At 40.5% G+C, this 21,989-nt stretch overlaps 1 protein-coding gene across 1 annotated transcript in view; it reads right to left on the minus strand.

Annotated features, from left to right (window-relative positions):
* msi2b (musashi RNA-binding protein 2b) overlaps positions 1-21,989 on the minus strand; it is a 266,419-nt gene that overhangs the window by 52,911 nt on the left and 191,519 nt on the right. The window contains 2 exon segments of the mRNA XM_040014591.1: positions 5,770-5,884; positions 17,810-17,892. Coding sequence (XP_039870525.1) covers positions 5,770-5,884; positions 17,810-17,892 — 198 coding nt within the window.

Here is a 21,989-nt window from a genome sequence, read left to right on the forward strand (position 1 = left end):
TTACTGAGCACTAACTCAAACAAAATGTTGAAGAATTCAGAACCAAGAGATACCAACAAACAAAACTGTTCTTTGTGTTTTCCAGTTTGGTGTAAAAGGCTGAAAGTTGAGGTTTCAAATTTTGTCTGGGTCTTTGGTTGATTAATAAGCTGGCTGTCTTAAACATGGATTTTAAGAATCCATGTTTAACTGTTTTACACTTTGGTACAGTCGAGGATGCTTTATTATTCTTACTTTGCGATTTTCTTTTATGCTTGAATCATTATTTGCCGCTGTTTTTGGTTTGCTTTTTGGTAGTCTGGGAGCAGTCATAGTATCAATGGACATGTGGCTTTGGGGGGGATTAGAAACGTCTACTTTCACAAATTTACAGTTAAACAGTGTATTACCACAAAGACACTCCATGTAATTGCTAACTTAACCCCATTTATTCACCAACTGATATCAGACAGATGGTAGAATTATTCCATCTTTTTGCTGTTTTAATGCCATCTTGGCACATCAAAGTCACTTTGAAGATGTGCAAGTGGTTGCTGACCTGATCCCCGTCTTCCAAGCAACCATTATAAAGTCCTATTGACTGCAAGTTAGCTTCACACAGTGACAATAATTTGGGTTGTGCCATGGTCTTGGCCACAGTTTTCCCTGTTGTGACTGTAGCATGAAGAATGAAAAGAGTGCCATTTGTATTGTGAAGTGCCATTCTATTAGTACTACAGGCTTAGAGTCTGACAAAAAATAAACATCTGTACACAACAGATTTCATCCTGGTACTGCTATCAGCACTCCATCAATAAAAACTGATGATCTGGTTCTACTAGCAGCTGTACGTGCCTTAACATTGTCTCCACTATATTTTACAGATAATTTGTTACACATGGATAATTAGCCCTTCCTTTCATTTTCCATGCTTTTCTCATCACATCATCCAAGTTAAACCTCGGTTTAAAATTCTTCTATCTCATTGATAAGTCTGTTTTATTTTTCAGCCTAATGATGGTCTTTTCACATCCAATGACACCTGTCTGATCTGCATTTTAAGAGTTCTCAGGAACAACTACCAAATGCAAATTCTACACTTAAACTTTCAAACTTTTATCCCCTAATTTGTCATAAGATAAAGGAAAACAGCTTATGTGATATTACTTTTGAGCATTTGAAAAGAGAGGGGATGTGTAAAAAATGTGTTTATTATTTTTTTTAAACCCCTTTAATTAAATCCGAAATTCAATACTCAATTATACCTTGATTGCTTAATTTTCAATACAATGCGGTCATGTAGACAGGCAAAATTTAAAAACAAGTCTTATTGTCCAAATACTAGACTAGACCTAACTATATATTCGAAAATATATTCACACAGGATGGCCTTCAGGATCTTATTCTAATTGTTTTTATTTTGACAAATAAACTATTATGTTACAGTTTTAAAATGAAAGGAACCCCTCATTAAATACATGTCTGAAAAAACTTCTATTATTGTTTAGAAAAATACTTCGTACACTAAGTCTGGTGGCTTGCCATGTGTGTTTGTGCTCTAAGCCCAATTAGAGGTGGCATAAATTTAACAGGACTATTTTTCAGGAATTCTGCCATAGTTTGAGATCTCACTGATTAATTTGGTCTGTAAAATGTTTTTATAGCCAGCAAAAATAATGGCTACAACGATACGACTGAGGCCCTGATTGTAAAAAACAAAAATGTTTTAGGGGAGCAGACTTGGTGACTGAAGATGGACAATGACACAATTGTACAAAAAATATTTAACACGTTTAAGGTACTCAAAGCAGTTAGTATTGAATTTTTTTTTAAAGCTTCATACATTTTTAGTTTAGCTCTTTATTTGTGCTGGGTATTAAGAGCTGGTCCCAAATTCAGCAAATGGTTGGAAACCAAAGCACTGATATGCTCCCACACAAATACAGCTGCTCTTGGTTCTTAACTATCTAATTTATTTTCACTCTTTATTTAACCTTAAGTTATCTGGCACTTTTATAGCTCAGTGTAATAACACTTTATAGCAGGCTCCTTGAAACGTCGGTGTCTGTTTATGTTCTATATCTCTTCACAGTAACAGAAAGGTTCATGTTAGTAATATAGCTAATGTACAGTAGTTTGTCAAAATGATATGGTCACACAAGAGGCAGCTGCACATTTGTACCTACAAGGTAGTAAAATTATTCATTTATTTTGCTAGTTTAAAAAAGTTTTACAACAAAATTAAAACAGAACTTGAATTTATTGTTATTCGATTACTTGTTATCTGAAGCATTTATCTGAAAAGTTGTATTAATATTGATTTACTGATTGATGATCATACATTTGCATGATGTATCTGCAATACATCAAAACTGGAATTATCAAGAATCATTTTTATACAATTGAAGCATTACCTAAAGCTTAGCTAGGGAATTATAATCTTGATACAAATGGAATATTTTAAAACTGTCATGCATAAATCAAAGTCAGTGGTTTCTGTGGGGGTAGAGACTTGGTTAAAAGCTGTACAGTCCCTGGGTGAATGGCGAGTTGCAATGAGGCCCAAAGTGGACCCAGTGTCATTAGAAAAATTTAAGAGTAGCAGATGTATTGTTCATCTGCTGTCATGATTCTTATTACTACCACAGACCCACCAGTTAATTAGCTGGACAGTTTTCAGACAGAAGCAGCTGTGGGCAACATATTGAGAAACGGGGTGTGAGGGAGCAGGCAGCTAGGAAGCGGTATACAGACATAAGAAAATTTGAGATGAGTGCGTGGGGAGGGGGGACGACTGAGAGCTTGAGCACCATCAAAGGTAATATAAACATAATTAACCCCCTAATTATAGTATATGTCTAAGTCTTTATCTGTGTTCCTCAAGCTATTATCATCTACAACCATAAGTCTGGACTAAATTACCTAGCACGATGACGTCCTTAAGGCTAAGAATGAATCAGCCTTGATAACTCTTTCTTTGTTGTGTGTAAGCTACACCTCAGTAACTGACCTCTGAAACCTCTTTCAGGCACGTGTGTCCTCAGCTCTCGTTAGCTGTGTACTACCCCGATAAAGTGGCTGCAGTCACAATACCATTCAAATGTCAAGACCGTAATTTAGAAACTGCATTTCTCTAGAGAGTGCTGGATAATTGGTATTACATTAAATACAACTACGTAAAACATTATTAGAAAGTATGTGTGCACAATCCATATACCATATACATATATGTTTTTATATATATATGTATACATGCACTTGTATGTATGTGCTTGCAAGGCGTCAAACATATTTTGCATGCATGCGTCTGAGTGTGGGCAAGCTATGTGTGCGTGTGTGTGAGTGAGGGAGGGAGAACGTGTGTGATGCTCTGTTCTGTATGCCTCAGAGCCTTTGCCAGCTGGAATCAGAAAGGTTGACCTTGGTCATAAATATCTAATCAGTGTTTGCTGTCCATGAAAAAGTTCAATTTATTCCCAACCCAATGGGAAAATGCCTCTCTCAGACCCTCTCCCCTTTTCTAGCAGACAAAAAGAAATGCAACGCTGAGAGGCGGTGAGGGGAACCTTAACCTGGTATGGATGAAGCAGGACAGAGGCTACGCCAGAAAAAAAAAAAAACAATGCTCATCAGCTGCTGATGAGAAGTCATCACCGGGAAGTTACAGATGGACGGCTTTCACAAAGCCTCTCATTGTTTGTTTGGTCTGAAAAGAACTGTGATACGATACAACGAAAAACCTATCACAGACAGCAAAATATTGGATATTATGTGTTTGATACTGTCAAACAGAATAAGTGCCAAACTAAAATTGTTGGCTTAGATACCCGAGCTTCTCATACGTCCTTATTTTGACATTTTCTGAAACAGCAAGACCACTTTCCTTGTCTGATGTACCGCATTAAAATTGGGGTTTTTTACTAAGCAAAGAGTTTTCAGTTATGTGTGTGCACAGTGTGTCAAAGGAGAGAGCCAAATATAAAGTGACACTAGCCTGAGATACATACTAAGTTCATCTCCTATCTCATGAAAGTCTTAGTATGTGCAAACTCACAAATATTTTCAGACAAGACAATGTGGTAGGTGGGGAGAAAGTACGGGGAAGAAGGAGATAACTCACTGTCTCTCCTACTATTTCACTAAATGAAGCCTGCCATTGTGTCTGGCCTTGTGGCGGCCTCTTAGTGCTCTTATTTGCCTTATTAATATGCATGCTAATGTACCTATTTTATGGCTCAACAGTTCTGATTCACTTTAAAATCAATTATCCATCTGGTACATCCATACCTCGCCCAGGCTCAAATGTGTATTAATTTCAGCAAACATACATCGGCGCAACACAATAAAGATAAATGCCTCGATTAGAGGCAGTAAACAAAGGAGCTAGGGATGGCTTTAATGAGATTTGGCACAAAAGGAGCTTACACTTTCTTAAATAATGAGCCTAGGGTCCCTTTTTCCAAATGCAAATTATATAAAGGAATGTTTCGCTGTCCTTGTTCCAATTTCATTTAGATAAGAGTGTCTCCAAACAAGTTGGCTGTTAATATTCTCACATGAGCACATCACTGCCTTTCTGCCTGCCGTCTCCCAATGGAGGGGAAGAGTGCTCTCCTCTTCGCAGACACATTAGTCTGTAATAAGTTCTGAAAAGTTCACTGTGCTTGTTAAATACTTCTAACAGATGAGATGGAACTGGGAGCGACTTAGATAGAGTTGACAGAAGCACTCAGCCAAACGTATCAACACTTTTACCACAAACAACTGTATAATCACCCCCATGGAAAGGTCAAGGCTGCAATAACCATGACAGTTAAAGCAACTGTATATAGATAAATGGATAGATAGATAACATAGATAATTAGTTTACTGCCCTCTTCTTTGGTAAGAATAGCTTTGGGCCTCAGTGATTGTTCAGTTTTTGAGAAAATGCAAAACAAGCGACAGCGAAATATGAATATCAGCTTTGAGAGCTGCGGGAGACACAAATGCACCTGCACCTGCTGTGAGAGGGAGGGGCTACGTGCAGCGCAAAATGAGTTTCTTACAATCAGCGATATGTCTCTTTTGCTTCTGAAAAAAAAAATGAAAAAATAAATCTTTAATGTGATTGCAAATCCATTTGGTTACAGACAGACATACAGACACATAGATGGATAGCGGGTGAGTGGGGAGGCAGGGAGGGAGAGAGTGCAATAGTGTTAAATAAAAAGGGCCACAGGCATAGGCTGGATGGTAATGAAGAGGGGTGGGCCAGCAGCTGAGGTCCCTGTAGATGAGATCTCTCTCTGACATGTGTGTCCCCTTCATTACCCATTAAGGGGGGCACAGTGATGAATCCTTAATACGACATTACACCAATTTTCCTCTTCATTTAGCCTGCTAATGTGCTGGTCTGCTCCTATATGCCCAGGGGCTGGCTGTACCACACTCAACCAGAAATAGACCACAGTGGCCACTGGTGGCACACCTTGAAGCAGCCTAATTAGGGGCAGCGCCCACCTAATGGGGCTATCTAGACAAAAGTTTGCATAAGTTGATTTTTTAAGCAGATAGAAATTGGTGACTGAATGGTGTGCACGTCTGGCATTTGGTCTGGATAAAACAAAACATAGTTTTGCCGTAAAAATTGTATGCATCGGCCTTTTTCTTGATTGACCATCACGGGATTGGCAAAATGAGGTAAAAACACCAGAAACAAGTCTTTTGGTTTATCACCAAAAGATCTCATGGAAATATGCCCAAATATTCATGGAGTCCTGTTTAGATATCTGCACAAGTATAACTCACTTAGCATGCCCATCCCCAGCATGAAGGCATCCATGGTGTAGGGCAGACCCCTGGCTCGCCCCCGTGTACCTGGTGGGAACATCACCTCCTTGGGCTGGGCCTTCTTACATTCTACCTATGTAGACAGACAACAAACACACACATACACACACCAAAGCATTAGTCTGTGTTGGTACGCAGCCCGACAGATCTGACAGGGCTGTGTCAGCTCTTTAAGGTGGTTTTCTGTTTGACTTGCACAGTGCTAGATGTTTTCCATAGAGAGAGAAGGGGAAAAAACAGACTGAGCAAATCTGAACACCTCACATTTTAGAGCAAAGTCTCTAAGGAAAACTTACAATCTTCTCCTGCATTAAAGCAAAGGTTATTGCTCCAGTGAGCATGTGCCCAAACCCTCAGGGAAATACAGGCTAAATACTTGAGTTTCCATGAGTTTCTAAAACATAAAGGTAGGAGAAGTTCTGCTCTCCAGACTCCCACAGTGTGGAAGTATGTCCAGACTCTTTCTTTTTTTTAACAAAAGGACTAATCTTCAAACAAGTCCTGTCATTTGACAAATCGTTATTCCTTTGCTATCATTTTTCATTGACCTTAAATGTTTTTGGGTTTTTTTGTTGCAAAACAGCTTCAAATCCTAAAGCCAAAAAGGGTGTGTTTTGAAACTGAGTAAGGGCTTTGTTTTTCTGTTTGTGTACTGTGCATTTGTGTATTGTTGCTGGGCTGGAGTCCCCAGTGTCCCGCAGTCCAATTCCACCTGCAGCGCTCATCTCTTTCCTGCATTTATTCCTCTCACTTCACTTCTCCCACATACAGGTTTGTTCATTTCCCATCTTGCAAGACTGACATCTCCTCCTCCTACATAACACATATCAAATGAGGGATGTGACAGGGGCAGATGAGAAGAAGGAGGAAGATGAGAGTCCTATTTACCACATATCTATCCTATCTCTATGAATTATAGAGAAGCACAAGCAGCTGACAAGGGTGGCACGGTCTTGTGTCTGTTGGTTGTTCTTTGGTAGGCTGAGTCTGTTCACCATGCTGCACAATCTATTTGCTCCACTGCCTGCTTGGCATCAGCCTGTCCATCTGTTTGTCTGTTTGCCTCCTGGCTCTTGCCTGCTTCTCCCTACTGCCTCCACTTAAACAGGGCTTTCTCGGCTGCTGCGATTCACATGTCATCCTGGCCTGCTGCACAAGACAGGCTACTGCACCAGTCCTGTGCACACCTCAACCAAGGTATAGCCTAGCATCCATACAAATAGGCCTGCGACTCTGACAGGCCAGTGATGCACATTAGTATTCACACACCAGTCATACATGCACAGCGGTAGACACAACATGCTATTTCAAGTTGCCAAACTCAAGGAAAACTTCTGTGCTGAATGCATAGTGTAACAAGCTCTGTACACTGTATCTAGCAGAGAGCGAGACATGTAAAAAAGGGAACACTAATGAAAAAGGTTTCTATCACGGGGGGAAGTTGCTGTGTTGCAGAGCTGTGATTTGTTGCTGTTAGTGGCTCTTTTATTTGAAGCAGACCAACTAAAGTACACAGTTCCCTCAGCCACTTTGTAGCTGTCACAGCTACTCTACCCTTCTTATGTGCCTTGTATGGTTTGACATAGTGCTGAAGAGAGCACAGGCGCTTTTTCCCGCCTGAAAATGACCCGCGGCATGGAAGCAGGAAGCGGGTGGGACAAATGGGCGTGTTAAAATCCCAGCACACTGCTGGGATTTTCAATGTTCACATAGCCGGGTGACAAATACATTCAAGTTCTATCCACACTTTCAAACGCGGCAGCAGCTGATCAGCCTCTTCAAGAAACCCCTGCAACAACTAGCGAGATGGACGCTCAGGTAGTCTGCTGGGAGTAAGACAGAGCCAGGTGTGAGTCATGCCTACATGCTCTCAGATGCGGGTCTTTTGATATTCAGAGTGCGGGCTCCTTGTCATGGATTTAAAACCAGTCAGGGGCCGGGTTCTGTGGTGGTGTGAGTATGTGGGTGTTCACCTGCTTCAGACACACAGGAGGTTGAGAGCAAAGGAGGCAAGAGCTTTTCATAGTCGACTAAATCAAACAGTAAGGAAGAGAAAGGACAGAGAGACAATTTGGAGCCCGGCAACGAAGAACTGCAAAGGTTCAGCAGCCAAGAGAGTAGAGATTCAAATTTCACCATGTGGAAAGACTGAACCTTGTGGCACATTCAGAGTATGAAGAGAACACAGGTCCTTATTTTAACGGGGATCATTTTTCAGAATTATAGCTTGTGTAATTTGTCAAGGACTCTTGCATTTATTGAAGGCTGCACAATATTGTGTTGTGAAAAGTCTCCTGATCCACAATTTAAACACTATCAATGAAGGTGTTTGAGCACCATTGCACCCTGTCGAGAAAAGGGACACACCATTAAACTGCCTTGCCTTCCCTGCTAGAAAAGTTATACCATATTTCTCAGAAACGGCACTCACGAGATCTGAAACACACACAAGCACACACACACACACACACACACACACACAGTATAAACGCTAAGTAACTAGTAAAGTGGATTCCTGTCACAAAGTGTTGACAAGGTGTGGTTACTTCAACGTGTGTGCTTTCAACATATACTGAAATGTTTCTGCCTTTCATGCACTGATATACCGCAGACGATAGCTTAGCCTTGAGACTTACATCACTGCATACCCAAGATAAAGTCAGAAGGTAACAAGTACGTCTGTGAAGGCAACACTGTAGAGTTGGATGTCTCGAGACCAAGACCGGTCCTGAGACCACTTTTACGTGGTCTTGGTCTTGTCTTGACTTTGGTCTTGGATCCCTCGGTCTTGTCTTGGTCTCACTGTCTCGGTCTTGCTGTCTCAAATCGACAGAGATTTGGAGATTTGGAGTCAACAGTATCCATGACGTACAACGTAACGTTCGATAATGTGTCATGCGCAAAAGCATCAGCTCTAAGAGCCATGCTTAGAGAGTGCTTTGTAGTGAATCAGAAGAGTCGACTCCCATTGAGCGAAAGCTGGCTCCTCACTTGATTTTGTTTCGCTGCACAGCTCTCACACAGTGGCTCAGCTATGCTCCAATCCCTCCATATTGTGGCCAATCACATGCAAGGATATAGGATAATATCATTATGTGAAAAACAGAGGGTGAGAGACACGACTCGCTTACTGACTGTCCTCTCAGTAAGTGAGTGAGACAGTAGACAGCGGTGAGGAGGTCTGTGCAAGTGCATTGCAAAAACACATAAATATGCCTGACACCCGTAAACGAAGCAGCATCTGGCTGCAGTTTAAAGACTTTTTTTGTCTCGGTCTCGTCTCGACTTTGTCTTGGTCTTGTCTTGGTCTCAATACCCTCTGGTCTTGGTATTGTCTTTGTCTTAGTTTAGGCGGTCTTGACTACAAGTCTACAACACTGATACTAAAACATTTTGTAACAACACATGGCTTGTGTTTGAAGTTTCAATAACATAAAGAATGAGTTAAACCCTTTTTTTTTTTTGATAAACTGTGCAATAATTAGGCAACTTGTTCTGATGTGATCTAGCCAGTGTTATGCTTCCAGTGGTCTTTTCTGGCTGACCTTGCTTGGGTTACTCGCTACTATTTCCAAGTAGGTCCATGTTTGCCCAGATTTTGCCAAGGTTGAAATCATGTTAACGCTGTGAGCGACACTGCTGTAAAATCGGAATGTTCTGAGATTCATGCAACTTAGCAATGAGTGGAGAAAAAGCTGCTAACTTTGAAGGAAGTATAACTGTCACAAGTCATGGAGTGGAAAATTCCAGTAGCAACTAAGCTAACATTCTACAATGTAAAATGTCATGAGTTATCCTAACAAGAGTAGCATGTCACATGTGTGGCAGAAGTGGCTAGCTAACCACTTTTCTGTTGCTATGAAAGATGTGTAAATCAAAACATGAAGTTTTTTAAGCCTCCACGTTTTTTCTCCTCCACTTGTCCAGTTTCCTCCAAAATGTATATATTTTTAGGGATATAATTGCTCATCATGCAATGATATAGCAAGTCTTTGGTTAATACCTCTTTAGGAATCATCTTGTTGATGCACCAATGTTATTTTATGTCTGTCAAACTGTGCTATTTTTGGCATTTCATTTCATACAGAAATGGGAAAAAATTATGTGTTTTTGAGACAGACTGCTAGTAACTATATCTCTAAAGATACAATTTAAAACGTTATTTGCTAAGTTGTCTGTTATGTGTTGATACAGCACTGGTGTATACCTTGCATTAGGTGTTTGTTATACTTGAATGATTCATAGGTAGTAAGTGGCTTACAAAACAAACAAAATTCTCTGAAAATGATCAGGTACAAGGACTAGACTGAAAACTTTTGAAAAATCTGAAGAAAAGCTTTAAAAGGCCTTCAGAAAGCCTGGAAAACTACTATACAAGACCACTTTAAAAATGTGGCTCCTAGGAATAAACTATAAAGAAAGGCTTGGCTCATGATTTTGTACAATACTGCATGTCCTTAACTAGACCACCCTGACTGTAGAGTGTGTTCCTTTTCAGCAGGGACACCTATCTGACTACGTGTGTTTTCTTATCCAGTTCTAGTTCTTCTCACACTAATAATTAGTTTAATATTTTAAGGAATGAGAATATCCGTATAACCACATTTACACTTTCCAAGAAGGTTAATTAGGATAACTATGCTTGTTAGGTTCCAGTATACATCAACTGTAGACCTTTAATTTTGCCCAAGCAAGCTGTAAGCTACTTCGTTGGAAGCATAAAAGAATCCAAACCCAGAAACCCCAAAAAGCTGTATAATATAAGGAGACAGATCCCATCCCAGCAGACCATCAGTTTGGAAAGTCTAGCATGGTAAAATAACAACAGATATATGTACTAAATTATATTTTGTTTGGGTCCTTTCCCTGGAAAGAATGCTTGTTAAAAAGTCTATAGGGCTACTTGGGATAATTATTTACTTTATTTCTCTATTTTTCAGGGAGAGTGCAGCTTAACAATGATAAGGAAAAAATTGAAAGGATGTAGTGTACATTAGCCAGACCAATTCTGTCCCTGTAAATTCTTTTCCATTTTTTTTCCTAAACTATCCTTGTTCTGCTGTAAAATTAAGATTTGTTTTCTTTTGGGCAGTATAGTATTCTCTAGCTACTAATAACTAGGCTTGAAGTCGAACTTTTGAGGCGTAGATATGCATCAGAGCCTATTCAAAGATGGACTTGTAGTACATCACAAACATTACTTCTGCCATATGTAGTAATATAGCCCCCAGACAGAGAATAAAGCAAACTGTCCTTGTTTTTTGTTTTTTTATGTGCAGACCCTATGATACAGATCGGTAAAGCGCTCCAGTTATGACCTTTTCAATGCATCTCCCATACATATTAACCTTGTAGGTATGACGGGAAGGCGTGGGTGGGATGAACTGGCAATGACTGTCCTTCAGGGATGAATGTTGTGGGTGTTAGGTGTGTGTGTGCATGTGGAGGGGGAGGTGTACAGCTGCTATTAGCTTCACTAGTGAATGGATTCCATCAGCAGACTGATAGACTGAAGAATGGAAACAGTGTGATTCATTTACTCCAGCTCCCACTCAGAGCTAAAAAGTCAAAACACATGAACTGAATAGTTATGGAATATCACAGCTCTGCCCATAGTCAGGCTGTCAGGCATGGTGAGTCGGGGAGGGGGGGGGGTGTAGTTTATATGCATCCTAAGAAAAGAAAAAGAATCAGTGGAGATTTTCTAAATATGTAATATGAGTGTTTATTGAGTTTAATGGGCCTTTTGATGGGCAGCAGATAATGGAGTTTTGCTTTTTGAGACAATTACACACACAATTTGACACTTTGATACTCAATTTATAATTTTTTTTTTCAAGAAGAGGTCGCTACTGTGTATTTTTAAAACCATTTTCTCTAATATGGGTCCAACTACTAACATTTCAACGATTTTATCTGGAGCATTTCTCTCATTTAAAACCTCAAGCAAAAGATACACAAAAAACAAAAAACAAACAAAACAAAGGCTATATGTAATGCATTATATAAAGTATATATTTACAACAGAGGCACTTGTATGAATTGTCAGTAGGAAAATTGGGCATCTGAGTGTTGGTACACAGACGTATGATAATGGTAAGAAGTTTTGGATAAAGCAAAACGATGCCTTCAATGGCCTTCAATCTCACATGAGTCATTATGTCTGATGTTATCTCTCTGTCTGGTTATATAAAGGCTAAGGAATATGAGGTCATTCTAAGGACAGGTGCACCCCATGATGCTTACACTGCTTTCTTGTCATACTCCTATATTACAAGATGATATTGTCTCTGTAGACACTGAGAGACATTCAACAGTGAGACCATGATCATCAGGTTAAAGTCAAATGGCTTCCATCACTTCTTCACTCAGCAGATGTGAACATCACTGAGCTTTTATGGGACATCCTGGAGAGCAGAGTGCAAAGTGGATTTCAACCTCCTTCATCCCTCAAAGCTTTCCTTCTTCAGTAAGCGGTAAACATCCAATTACTTACAGTCGAGAACATGTAAGGCAACCCTCCATGAGGGACTTAAACTACTCCAAAGGGTGGTCCTACTCCCTTATTAAGCACTTCATGTTCAAAGACTGTTAAAGATTTCCACTCTTTAAAAAAATATTTTCCAAGACATTTTCAACAGCCCAAAGACTTAAGTCTCTCTCTGTAAAAATCTTTTTCAAAATACTGATAACACGTTTAGTCTTTGGCAATAACCGAGTGTGTCCAGGGGTTATTTATGCAATATAAGATCTACAAGGGTACCATGCACACTTTAAAACCTCATAGCTTCAAACTCAAATCAACACAGCAATCCCTGCAGATTGCCAAATGAAACTAAGAGCACTATGCAGGAAAATACCCAGGACCCTGTACAGGCTGGATAAAAATCACCAGAAATCCTAAAAGAGGAAACTGGAAAAACAGTAATGTTTACATATTGTCATTTATGGTCCGATCACGATCAAGTAATGATGTGGTTTGATACCTTATTCATCCCCTTTAACCCTCTCAGGCACAAATTACGTTTTTGTTGCTAATGCACAAAATAATACCTGCAGTGGTACTTCTGAGTAAAAAAACTCATAAAATATGTATGTGGGGTAATCAGGTTGTTAGCTTTTAACTGTTGCAAATCTGCAACGCCTGCCTTGAGAGGGTTAAGAAAACGGAAAGTGGGTTTGGAGAATCCTGGCTCCTGCTGTGTTTTTAACCTAATGGGAGTAATTTTATTCATAGAATCATTCCAATCACATTTTCAAATATTCCCAAAGTATGTCATGCTTTCTCCACTACCAACGCTAATTGAAACAATGCTCCATTCCACCACTGAATTAACCTAATAGTGCACCAAACAGAAAAGCCCTAAATCAATATTAACATTTGCTGTGACAACCCTTTGCTTTTGAGTAGCATAAACGCTCGTCCACACACTAACCAGCATTTGTTCAGGACTCCTGGCAGGTTGGTTATTCCAAGAATCTTGGAGAACTCGCCACAGTTCATCTATTGATTTAGACGGCCTCAGTTGCTTCTATTTTTTTCATATAAATCCGGACTGACTCAATGATGTTGAGATGAGCAAATCATCTCGTCACTGAAGATGATTCTTTAGGACACTGTTTTTTTCTTTTTGTGGTCCGTGTCAATATGACCTATGAATCTGAATCTGTATCGTACAATACAATCAGAGATTATGCTGTGTGCTACATAAGGGTCCAAACATTGAAAGTGCATAAAAATCTGGCACAGTATTATACAGCATGCACCAAAGCAGGCAAGTTTATCCAGCTGGCTGCAACTACACAATCATTATTGTAAATCTGGTATAAAGGCTTACAAATGAGTCGAATCTTTTAAGTACTAACTTGAATTATTTTATCCCTGCAGAACATTAAAAAGAGAAAACTGTGAATCAAAAATCAAGATGATTTTGGAGAAAAACAATGCTTTCCGTGCTTTCAATGACAGCAAAGTACCATATGGTGCTGTTGTGAAACACACGCCGTAGCCACAGAAATATATGGGCTACATTATACATTTTACTACTTCTCTTTCAACATTATGCTTGAGTCAATACACTGTGCAGAGTACATCTGTATCTCTGTATTAGGAGCTATTGTATAAACGCCTACTTATATTAGTCTTCTCCTTAGCGACTTGGAGAGTCGGAGCTTATTCTCCTCGGCGCAGTAATTGGCTGGTCATGTCAGGAAGACACAGTGAGAAATTGACAGCGAACAGAAAATTTCTCCCTCCTGTTGTGATCATTTGCTACTCATTCGCTGAATATTGAAAATAACACATTAAAGAACATTACATTAAAGCACTTCACTGAAACCAATGTGACTCCATTTTAATGGCACACTGCTCACTCATAAGAGCCAATACTTGATAGGTATTATTATGAATTAGCTGTGCATGCATAACAGCAGGGTGGTGTATGTGATTTGTTGGGGGGGGGGGGGGGGGGGGGGGGTACTCCTGTCTAAGAAAACACAAGTCATAGCGTCACAGCCGTTACTTGTTAATAAGGTGCTGTCTCGCCACAATGTGATATAGACATTCATATATGGGGAAGGTGTGATAAAGTGTTAAAAAAAGTACCAGAAAACTGTCACGTAATCTCCCCCGTATTGATTTTTTTTTTTACTCTGAAAATATTTACTGGTTTTAATACAGGGGTGGGTGCCTTGGTAGCTAAATCATGTTTCCACAATCACGTGTGGCCCTGGAGGGGATGATCGATACTTTTATCACAGCCTACATTTGCTAAAGCAGGCTAATGGAGAAGTCAGTGCAGCTGATGTCACAGGTTATGAGACTCTTGCTAAGCAGCACCCTATTTTTAATTATGTATGAGGCAGAACTCACAGTGAACAGATGACGCGCTCCTGAAAGAGCGAGGCCTCGGTGGCACATGAACACAGGGTGAGCGACCAAGTCACTTAAAGGTCCGGTCCCTCACATCTGAGTGGACGCTGACCCTGGTACACCGCCAGAGCTCCTGAGAGGACATGCAAGGAGAAGGTGGGCTGCCCTGTACATCCACATCCCTCCCAAGTGGGGTGGAATTTCTGTCTGCATCAATTATTCAAGAACCATCTTAGATAACACTCATGGGGAGGATGGATGAGGTCTATTTCTGTATAGTACTTCATAAGGATGAAGACAGGAGGCATTTTTTATTTTATGTGCTGGTGCTTCAGACACCGGATAACCAGTTTCCTCCTATGAGCAACTAAGGTAAAAAACATTTTGTGTCTTAGAAAAATGCTCAACGCACTCCAAATTCTTTTCTCTTTTGACATCCTTCCTAGATGTCAGCACTTTGTAGAAGATTTATTTCCTGTATCCAAAGGAACTTAATGTGCAGTAGGTACTGCCAACAGGGGCTGTGACAAAGGTGACAAAAGCCTTAGAAAACCAGACCTTACGGTGTCCTTTCCACCCCCAGTGAGAAAAAACCCCCATCTCATCTTGTCTGTTAGGGTTTCTAGGACTCCCAGGTGGAGTGACCAGGCTAAGGATACAGCTTTTGCAGTTATGTGGCACTTGTAACATTTTCTGTGCACGCCCTATTAGGTTCAACATGTCAATGCACAACAGTGTGTCACATGCACTTTTGACCACTCAAACTCCCCATGCATCCCCCGTGGTCGCAAATCTTACACTTTACACAGCACTTCAGCAGCAAAGGTTAAATAAATAACAACATTAGTAACTGTTATTAACTGTGACGTAACAGCGAGTCATTTCCATACAGTGACTGTTGCATCAGAGAAAGCTTTGATGTTAATGGCAAAACAAAAATAGCCTATAATTTCTCATCCATCTCTCTCTAATCCGCTTCCTCAAAAAACTCCTCTCTGTAGTAATAACAATCTTTTCTATTTATATGTATAATTAGAAGATTCTTATTCTTATTTTTCCTATATCATCCCTTTAGGCAAAGATTTGGAATGTGCATGAAAGAGGACACATGCTTTTCATGACAACATTGTTACTATTTTTTGACATCGCACTTATTAACAGTATAGCTTTGAATAATCCTAATAAAACTATTCTCCTGTATGTGAGATTCCATTTCTCTGGACAGAAAGCGTTTTTGCCGATGGAATGTAAATGCCAGAGAATCCCTGGGCTATGGAAGTTGGCACGACAGTAACACTATTTGTGAGTTTGAATCCACTTGAGCAGATGTTTTGAGCAGCTGGGCTAGCTACAGTGGACCGACTGCACATACACCTCATCGCTGACCAAGTATATACCATGTGCTCATTTTCTCACATAAAGCCTGTTAGACTGAGGTGTATCAGGAGATTTTATGTTTCTAATAATATTCGCTGACAGGTATTTGCTTTCGACTGCTATGCACAGCATGTTCCCACATACAAGACAATTGGGTAACGCCTTGTTTTTAAGTATAAGACCTGTGCAGCGGTCGTTCTCTAAAAGTCCTTGTAATTTCTTAATTCATGCAAGCTTACAAGCAAATAATTTAACTGCTCTGAACTTCATATAACTATTTGCTAAGTAATGACAGTTATAAAAGATTGGATTGTTTTGTGTTTTTAAAATCTGAACAGTCCACTCGTGCTCTTTTAAACTTAATTTAAAAACCTTAATTTGTGTGCAACTAATTTAATAACATACTGATACATAATAGTGTATTTTTTAAAATGCAAGATTAACAAATTTTTTCAGTTAAGGAAATTCAGCCTCGTAATTGGAAACACAATTCAAGATTCATTTATTATCCAATTATAAGTTCTAACAAACAAGCTGTGAGTTTGACTTACATCATGAGAATTTTTAATTAAGGGAAAAAGGTGGAGAGGGGCTCAAACTATGCCAGCCAGGATATCCTCCAGAGCTCAGATTTAGTAACAAACAAAAAGTTGCATCCACTATTTTTGTAACTTAATTTTTTTTTTTAAGAGAAGGGTTTAGAAAATCTACAACTGTCAGGTGTTACACTTCATACCGTTGCGTGATTTTTGTGTGTTCACACGGTGCTGCGTCTACAAATCAAAGGCTCTGAAGCATTTGATTGTGACACGCTACCTTCCATGCACACACAGTTATTTCTGTCACACTCTGGCTTTTTGTGTTTCGGTCCTGAGCGCTGACTGTGATGCAGTGCCGAGACACGCGGGGACATATACTGGGGGTCATGTGTGACCTAGAGTGGTCCCTGGTGAACACGGTTCTACTACACTGGTCCTGTCAGTCACATACCCGGTCAGTCAGTCATTTCCAGGGAAGAACTGTGAAAGAGAGTGAAGATCCACAGCGAAGAGAAGGAGCACTGCTGAACGGTAGTAAGACGACTATTCCTCCAATCAATTGCCGTCCGCAAACGTGCTTAAATGGCGCAGGATTTCTTAAGACGCCTGCAGGGTGGAACTGGGTGAAGGAGGACCTAATGTCACACTTTCTACACTGAAAACGCTTCCTGCCAATTATCATAAGTTACACGATGACTTAGAAAACTGCTGCTGAACTCTGAGGAGTTCTGGGATGACCATATTACTGGTGTAAATAAAACAAGCATCACTGGCACTCTGTGGAAGGTGTTAATCCCTGACTAATGAACTCGGCCTCTGCCAGTAGCCTCCCTGTTGGATCCCTGGACATCTCTACCTGTGTATGTGTGTGTGTGTGTGTGTGTGCGTGTGTGTGCGTGCATGGTAGGGGATTCAGAAAGAGAGGGACAGGCTCCACTCTCCCGTCCCTCAGCCTGACAGGCAGAACTCAGCCACACAATTTCACGGTTTGTGGGCAGTACACACCACTGCTTTCACATCCCTGAGACCCAGAGACCCACAGAGTGTCTATATGTGTGTGTGTGTGTGTGTGCTAGCCTGTGCATATGAACATGGACACACACATACGCACCCACACCAGCTGTGCTATTAATACTAAGGAAAGAAGAAATCAAATATTAATCCTTCGACGTCCACCTGGAATTGGAAAAAATATAATGCGTAGACTTACCATTTTGTTATTGATTTCATGAAAATGAATTTCACAGACTTTCTCTACGATGTCTTCACTGTCAAATGTTATGAAACCAAATCCTATGTAGAGAGAAACAGAAGAGGGAGGGGGCACAAGAAGAGACCGGGTTAGTGGAGAACCTTCACAAAACTTCAGTAAGTAAAATTAAAAAAAGAAAAAAGATGGAATATTATCATGAGCCAGATCCAGAAACTATGCAAGCACATCTGTGGAGATTGGTTTGGGCATGGAAAAGAACAAGTGAACAAGACAGACATTGTCCTCTTTAAATCAGGAATATGATGAAATCTGCCACATTATTAAGGGCACTCAAGGACCTCTTCTACAAAAAGAAGATGGAAAAACAGCACAAAGCTCATTTAATGATATTCAGTGAGCTAGGGCCCAGCATCTGAATTTCATTAAATGCATTTTGTGTTCTTTTTATTGAAATCTCACTGTATAACAAGCCCTCATTTTTATGTTAATACGGGCCTTAGAATGAATGTGTCGTTGACAGTGGGATTTTCATGCCATATTTATAGGATAAAAGCTTAACCCCTCTTTAAAAAAAAGAAAAAAGAAAAAAGAGACAGAGAGACAACATGGTTTTAGACTTTTGAACACAAGTGGATTGCAATGCGCTCTTCTGTGTTTTGATGGTGATACACAAAGCAATCTAGCATCTGTATAGCTGGGGTTGAAAGGAAAACATATTCTATTACTTTCTCGAAAGCCAAACAGTTAGTGAATAAAACAGTGTGAGGGACTGACAGGGAGATGAGTTTTTTTTAAAACAGCAAAAACCTGACGAAATAAAATCGCCACGGACTGAGCCTAAACAGCCGTTGCTATAAACAACATGCCGTCCAGCCGACACACTCCGCAGACTGCGCCATCCGTCTAATATTGTATATGTTAACCGTCTACCTAATGTGAGACGAAAGCTAAACACAAATGTGAAACAACAGTTGTTACTCGCACGAACATGAAGACAAATCCATGCCTTCAGGCATCAGCTCAGTCATCATCCACTTCACAGGACAAATCTCAAGGTCAAGGACTCGAGGGGAAGCTATTCGGAGCCTAGTTTCCCGCACATCTGCACACATTCGCCTAACAACACATACGACACCACGGGGTATACAAACGAGAGATTTGTCAACCATCAGAGAATTGCTGTATTTATTATACTGAGGTAGTTTATCCTTTTAATATATCTTGCTGTATTGGGCCTTTGCTGGCTATGCTGCAAATCGATGAGCAGCACCACTTTCTGGCAGTATTGGATTTGCAGGATTTTTGAATCAATGTGATTAAACACCTTTATTTGTCAGGTATTTAAACCAAAGGAAAAAGCAATTCCCATTTGGTTAGTTTCGGGTAGATCATAATATTTTACCTTGTACTTTATCCATATCACCCATTCCTAAGCAGACTGATTTGCAAATATTTAGTAGCTTAAGTGTCTTAATATTCACATCTTTGCAGGAACATGACTGAAAATGAAGTATATTATAGTACATTAGCATCCTAAGCTGCTTATTGCTTATTACTTCATCAGATCATCCTGTAAAATAATGATTTCTTTGTGCAGAATTGTTCCTGCTACTTACTACAGCACACAGCCTACCACAAACAGTGACATCTATAGTTCTGTCATAAAGTCTTTATCTCTCACTCACGTTTTTCTCTTCTGCTCCTCCTTCACTTCCTCCTACTACGTAAATAACAAAAGATTCTCCTAAAGCTTCTCTTTTGATACAAGCAAGAACATATCAAAACAGTCTTGTCAAAAGAGGGTTGGAAACCCAACGTGCGAGCTGATTAAATACGGACAACATCAGATCTAATGAGATCTTAAGAGACACAGTGTGAATATCCACTGAGATGTCTCTAAACTGAGTTGTAGCGGGAGCGTATGTGAGAGGGTGGGGGAGGCAGGGGACAGGTGATGACGACGGGCAGGAACGCAGGGAGGGGGGGGGGGGGAGAAGCACCTTCTACTCCTGCTCGCCCCACCTTCATGGCGGGCACAAGGAGCACTTTTGACAACCAACAAATCAACCGCCAGGAGTAATTTGTCATGGAGGTCTGTAGGTAGAGGGAGTGGAGTCTAGGGGAACAAAGATGGAAAGAAAAAGGGAAAAAGGTGGAGATGAAAGTAGAGAGGGGGTGGGCAGAAAGACAGAAAAAGTGACAAGGAAAGAGGTTAACACACATGGCCCCTGTCGCCACACTCCTTCCTGCTGCTACAGGCAGCTCCTCCATCAACTGACAGGACATTTTCCACTGCACTATTATATCCACTGGGGTCAGGGCCAAGCCCACCACCACAGATACCACCAGCAGGGTCCTTCCACCCATGACTGGATCTGTTTAAACGGAAAAAAAAGGGGGGGAAAGACATTTGGCTGTAGTGAAAACTACCGCTGGAACACACCGTAGCATTCACAATATCACAATTCACAACAAACATCCACATTTTTCTCGCTCGTCGGCTCAGCACACACCTCCTTTATCAGTCCCCTGTGTACTTTCTGAACCTCTGTCCCCTGCCATTGCATTGCAGCTCTTTGCTCTACTATCCTATTTTACAGACCTTACAGACAATTACAGGCCACAAAATAGCAGTAACAGAAATATTCCTTTCTCCCATCCTCCTTCGGTGGGGTGTCAGCAGAGCCAGATTGTCCTCATATATCCTGGCCATTCTTCCTCCAACTATCCACACGTAGCAGGAGGCTGACCCCCACAAAACTATTAAAGACTGTCAGCACTGACAGACACAAGCAGAGACGTGTCACACCGAAGAACCTTCCCACAGCTTAAACAATACCCTGTAAATGGAAACAAGTGGATGTCTTATAGTAAGGCTGATAATAGGTGTTGTTATGCGGCCACTGGCTGAGGCCTCTTGGCTGCACTTCCTCACACTTATTAGCCAGAACTGGGCTTGGCCTCGTTTCGCCGCTCCACAGAACCGGCGGGGCGCCTACTTTCACAACCATTTACCAACTTCATCATACTCAGTCTTTATTTCACACTCAGTGCAGGTTTCTCTGCTTCTGTTGCTCTGATGCTTTTCACACACCCTAACCCAACCAGCCCCACCAAGCCTGGGAAAACTTGTAAAATCATGAACTCTTGGCTTTAACTTCTTTGACTTTTAAATGCTTCTTTGTAACTGCTGAAACGAATACACCTATAAACACAAATCTTACAAATTGGAAATACCAAACTTAAATAAATGAAAATAAATAAATGTTAAATGTAACATTTGCAATAGTAGTGAAGGTACTATTACAATTTTACTTTACCCCATTGTGTAAAAGATTTGTGAGCACATAAACATGCAAGGAGAAGACATAAGGGTAACATTAATTTACAGCTGCTATGTATAGCAGCCATAGCCCATGTCCCTGATGACTCATGAAAATGCATAGCACATATGTATCATAAGGTATATACCTCATTACACCTTTCTAGGTCAATATTAAGCACAAATGAACCAAAAGACATAAAGGTTCTTAACAAAGACGTGTGTAGGGCTCTTCCTTGCTGACAGCTGAACTTTTAACTACGGCTGATCATTTTACACGTTAGATACTTTCAATATGTCTAACCACTTAGCAAACAATTAAAGCTTATAAACGTGCACTTCCAATGCTTTCACAGTAGGGGCTGTAATATTGCTGCTGATGCATGTAATGAGAGGAGCATGCTGCTAAGCAGTTCTGACTGCTGACCCTGTCACCACAAAGGTAAGAAGCCTGGAGGATGTGTTGTTCATAGCTTCTGGGATGCAGCACAAATGGAACATACAGGCACAAATAGAGAAGACAAAAGCACCTATGTGCATACACATGTAGACACACACAAACACACATAATTGTACCCAAAACTAAACTGCTCCACCAAGCTTAAAGGACAGAAAAGGTATGTTTTATCTTGTCTCATATTATCTATACTTTACCACTGAACTAGTAGCCCTAATTATACTTGATGGGACCTTCACCTGTCCATCCCAGAGTAAACCTACAGAAAGCTCCAGCACTGTCTGCTTATATGGTGTATCCTCCAAGCCCAATCTTCTTGTAATGCAGAGAAGCAGACAGAGGCAGTCCGAACACCCACGGCACAGTTAGAGTCCTTTGATCAGTATTTCCGTCTGCTA

The sequence above is a fragment of the Simochromis diagramma genome, unplaced genomic scaffold, assembly GCF_900408965.1.
Source record: "Simochromis diagramma unplaced genomic scaffold, fSimDia1.1 OVJJ01000676.1, whole genome shotgun sequence".
Taxonomy (NCBI): domain Eukaryota; kingdom Metazoa; phylum Chordata; class Actinopteri; order Cichliformes; family Cichlidae; genus Simochromis; species Simochromis diagramma.